Here is a 4,645-nt window from a genome sequence, read left to right as displayed (position 1 = left end):
AGGCAGGCAGCTTCGCCAGGACTGCCATGGGGTCCTGCCTCCTGGCATTCAACCTGTGTGACTCCCTCCCATGTCACACCAGGCTGCTTCATGCAACCAGCAGAATGGGGTGGAAATGATCACATCACTTCCAAGATCGGGATATAAAAAAACTGTGGTTTCCATCTTGGGTGGTCTGTCAGCCGCTCTCCCATAGATCGCCTGCTCTGGGGTGACTGGAGCGCATTCTGGCAGTCCTGGGACGAGGCCCACGTGCTGAGGAACGGGGCCTTGCTCCTGTGGGCTTCAGAAGGCTGCAGCCTCGTGAGAAACCCTGGGCCAGAATTCCCCTCTAAGCTGCCCCCCTCCCATCCCTGTCCCTCAGAAACTGCTTGAAGGGAGCCACCTCTGGGGTCAAGCTGTCACACAGCACAGATAACTACTACAAGGTATCCATACCCATCTGGTAAAGTTATGAAGTTAGAGTAATCAGGATGAAGGGTAACTCTGGGGAGAGGGGTTGGGTGGGGCTTTAGCTGGACTTAGTTTTCATTTCTAGGACAAATTTTTAAAGAAAATACAAAACCACGTAAGCATTTGTTAAATCTGGCTATCCCATATGTATGCACATGGTATATAATCTTCTGTCACTTACGGCATTTTATCTATCCCTTAAAACATTTTATAATCACAAATAAACACTTTTAGAAAGGAGGAAAGGTGATGCATCTGCTCCATTTATCCTGCGCCGTGGCGCCCTGCCTGGCTCCCTCCGCTGCAGCCCGGAGGACAGTCATTACTCTAATGGCTACACCATTCCCAGCAGAGAGCAGACAAGTGGCGGTGTGTTTTCCCAGAGCTGGTTTGAGTACCACAATCTCAAATATATTTTTTAAAAAGCAACAAAAACACACAGAGGAGCCCTAATGAGGAATTCACAATGAAACGGAGGAAAAAACACCGCCCTGCCCTGACACAGTTAATACGAAACCCGTCCCAGCAGCAGTTCACCAGGAAACGCGGTCATTCCACGCCGCGGCCCAGGACGCGCTCACACCGTTGCCATAGTAGCCTCCACTTTAATGGCATTTAACAAGAGGACAGAAATTGCAGGCAAAATTGCTTCGGTTCTTAGATTTCCTTAGTTATAAAGAAGTAAAATATTCACAGTGGGGAAATACAGAGATGATGTGGTCCCACTTCCACGGAGAAAGGCCTCGCTCGATCGTAATCTAACTGGCCGGAGGAGTGAATGCAGCTCAGAAAGGCAAAGGCTCACTCGTGACAAAGGTGAACACCGGGCACGTCTGAGGTCCCCATCTGCTCACGAGAGCAAAGCGACACACGTCTGCATCGATGTTTAAGGCACTCACGACGCATCATGTCTGTACACCGGGGTGGGCGGTTTTTATTTACACAGAATATGAATAGGCCGAATATTCCAGGTGTAATTTCTCCTGTTAATATTTCTCTCCCTCCGTTGTCTAAATGGTTACTTTACTGTTCAGACACGTCACTGTACTAAAACCAGGAGATGAAGCTCACCTATCTGCTTCACCTGCCAGAATTCCTGTTTTGAGAATATGTTTTTATTAAAAATCATAATAACGTAAATCTCTCTCCCCTGAATAACTGGGCTGTGGTCCCTTGGTGTCTCCCTCGCACTCTCGGCAGGTTGAGCCCAGAGTGAAGGTCTGAGCCCGGCACCTCCCCTGTGCTGAGGTGTCATCAGCTCCCATCAGATCCTCCTCTGTTCCCTTCACCGACATCCTCTTGTGTGTCACCACCAGCTCCCAAGATTTCCTCTGCTCCACCTCCTTGTTCTTTTGGGACCTCATGCTTATTTAATCCCCCCCCCCCACTTTGTGTGTTACCAGCACAACATGGGGATTTCATGCTGTTCTTGCCATTAAATCAGCTACACCAATATCTTTCTTGTCCTTGGAAATCCCATTGGAAAACACTGCAGCTTCCTGGCCACTTCCCAGAGCTGACTGCTTTCCCCCTCCTCTGTGGCAACTGTGTCACACCCGCTGCTGTGATCTGCCCCTTGCCTCCCGCTGGGACTGCCTGATCCTCCCACTAAGCCCTGTGCTGTGGGGACACACTCTACTGAAGCAAACTGCTAAGTCTGAAGACTTGCTCGAACTCACAGGGTTTAACCATCCTCTCGACTTTCTTGTGCTCTGCTGGCTCCTCTGAAGACCTGCCCTCCCTTCAAGCCAGACTTTGCAGAGTAACGGGTGTGCAGCCCTTACATGCCCCTGCAGGGGAATTCCACAAGAAACAGTCCTCCCAGATATCATCTTTAGGGTTTTGAGAACTAGCAATGATGGGTGTTTCCTTCTTATCTCATAACGAGGGCGGCTCTGGGGAACAATAAGCGTCCATACTTTGTATAGGAATTTCCTTCTTTGCGCACTTTGCTCTTTCAAAAAACTGCGAACACCAAGGCTCCCAGAGCATTTTTATTCCTGAAAACTGTAAGGGCTGGCATTGGTCCAGCACTTGCCATGTGCCAGGCGCTGGACTAGAAGTTGTGCAAGGATGATCTCATCCAGTACCCCCAGAACCCCGCTTTATTGGTAAGATTTTGATCACGGATAATAGGCATGTGTGAAATAATTCAAGGGCAATCGACTTGTCATCAAGGATTGCTTCACACAGTGACAGGAGCCCGGCTCCCCACCCCGCGCGAGGGCTGCTCACCTGCACAGGGGCTGACTGCGAAGCCCACCCTGCTCCTCGCTCTGTCGAAGATGACGTAGAAGCCCTCCATCACGGTGGCGCCGATCACCAGGGCGTTGGTGGAGGGGGAGATGCCGAATCGGTAACATTCGTAGTTCAGGCTGGTCCCCACCAGGGGCTGGATGTAAAGCTGTTTATTGAAGAGGGAGAGTAAACAACAAGAAGCAGCAACAATCAGAACCTCCCCAAACCGTGGTGGTCACACGCATGCTCAGGACCCTCCAGGGTGCAGGGGGGAGTCACCTGGAAAGAAAGACCATGGTCTGATATCTGATCCCCAGGAGATGAGAAGGCCAAAGGCACAGTGACTTCACGCAGGGAAGCACACCCAGAGATTTGTGTCCGCCGGCCTGTCTGCCCGGATGCCTTCGGCCTAGCAGTTGTCTGTGGAATACTTAACACGGCCCGATGTTTCCACCATACCAGTCATGCCATGTCGAATGACACTGGCCCCTACCCTCATCTCTGGGATAGCCAGGTAAAAACCAGAGGGGGGGAAGTGCCCTGGAAGGCCCCATCTATGGGCAGTGGTGACCAGCCTGGTGGCTCCCTCTAGCTAGAAGCTCTCAATTCACCTCCTCCTCTCCCAACTCACTAGCTGGTCCAGTTCAGAGGCCTCTGTATGGTATCAGCTTCACCTTCCCTACGGGTGTCAGGGACCCCAGGCTCTGGCCTCCTCTCAATCTTCCCTGTGTGGCCCCTCTAGCCCACAGCCCTAAGTGCACCTGTGCTCTAGGCCTAGGCTCTCAAATCTTAGCCACCAGCCCTGACCGGGGCTGTCCCTGCTGTGTCTTATATCCACCTGCCCATTAGCCTCTCAAATGGCATCTCACGTGCACCATTTAAATGCCTGACCTCTGGGCACCTCAGCCAATCAGCTCTTCTCCCACGTCTGTCTCAGTAAGTTCATGTTTCACCGGTTCCTCAGGCCCTAAAGTGCTGGCTTAGCCCCTTCTGTCCTTACCCTGTCCTGACAGTGTAACTAGACCCCATGGGCCTTCCTGTGGATTCAGATCTGGATCTGATGAATCGCCCGTCACTCCTACCTGCTCAGCATTTCCCTGTCTCTCCCGAGCTGCTGCAATGGCCCCTGACTGCCCCCAGGATCTCATTACTTCCAAAGAGACCACCACCCCCCACCCCCCACGGCAAAGGGAATTTTAGTAGTAAGTGGGCTGATGGAGACAGGGTGTCTCCTCAGCAGGAAGAGGGGGATGGGCGTCTCCAGGTGAGCAGCCCCACCCAGTGTGGGGACCATCTCCTGTGGTGCCATGTGCTGTGAAGGGGACACGAGACACGGCCCTGAGACCCCTGGCCAAGAGGATGCGGGAAACGGGCCCAAACGTAAAACCATGGGTGAGTAAACCAGCACTCTTCAGAATAGCCATTTGTTTGCTTTTTAATAGCAAAATATTCAAATGCATGTAATTAGAGCATAGTGTAATATGACAAAGTGCCATATATTTGGGAAAAAGTAATAAAGTGCAAAATGAGTAAGAAAGAGAGGCTTCCTGTGAGTAACGATTAGCCTGAAAGGGCACAGGCAGGAGGAGGGGCTGGACGAAAGAGGGAGCCTCGCCACCAGGGCCCTGGGCCTTCCAGCTGGCGGGGCCTGGTAATTGTGGAGGGACAAAAAAGACCGGAGGGCACTGGTAGGTGGGGGCTGCCCTCCAACTGCTCCAAAGGAGAGGACGCAAAAGGCAGATTCTGGTGGAGGCAAGTGCTGGTTGTTAGGACTGGGAAGCAGGAGAACAGAATTCCCTGTGGGCTGGGGGCTGCTTTTTTAACAGAGCAAATAGGACTCAGCCCAGGTGTTTCTGGGAAATAATGTTAGGCATAGACAAAATTTAAGAAAGTTGCACTGCAGTTGGCTTTTTCCTGCACTAGTGATCATTTGCCCTCCTATGACTGCTGATGT

At 51.7% G+C, this 4,645-nt stretch overlaps 1 protein-coding gene across 1 annotated transcript in view; it reads right to left on the bottom strand.

The window, feature by feature from the left end:
• Window positions 1-4,645, bottom strand: part of BACE2 (beta-site APP-cleaving enzyme 2) — an 80,919-nt gene that overhangs the window by 11,689 nt on the left and 64,585 nt on the right. The window contains exon 8 of the mRNA XM_023518143.1: window positions 2,689-2,857. Within this exon, the coding sequence (XP_023373911.1) occupies window positions 2,689-2,857 (169 nt within the window). The remainder of the gene's footprint in view (window positions 1-2,688; window positions 2,858-4,645) is intronic.

This window comes from Otolemur garnettii, unplaced genomic scaffold (genome assembly GCF_000181295.1).
Source record: "Otolemur garnettii isolate 467f Iridium unplaced genomic scaffold, OtoGar3 scaffold00128, whole genome shotgun sequence".
Classification (NCBI taxonomy): Eukaryota; Metazoa; Chordata; class Mammalia; order Primates; family Galagidae; genus Otolemur; species Otolemur garnettii.
The sequence above is the reverse complement of the archived record's forward strand: the minus strand, read 5'-3'. Positions and strand labels throughout refer to the sequence as shown.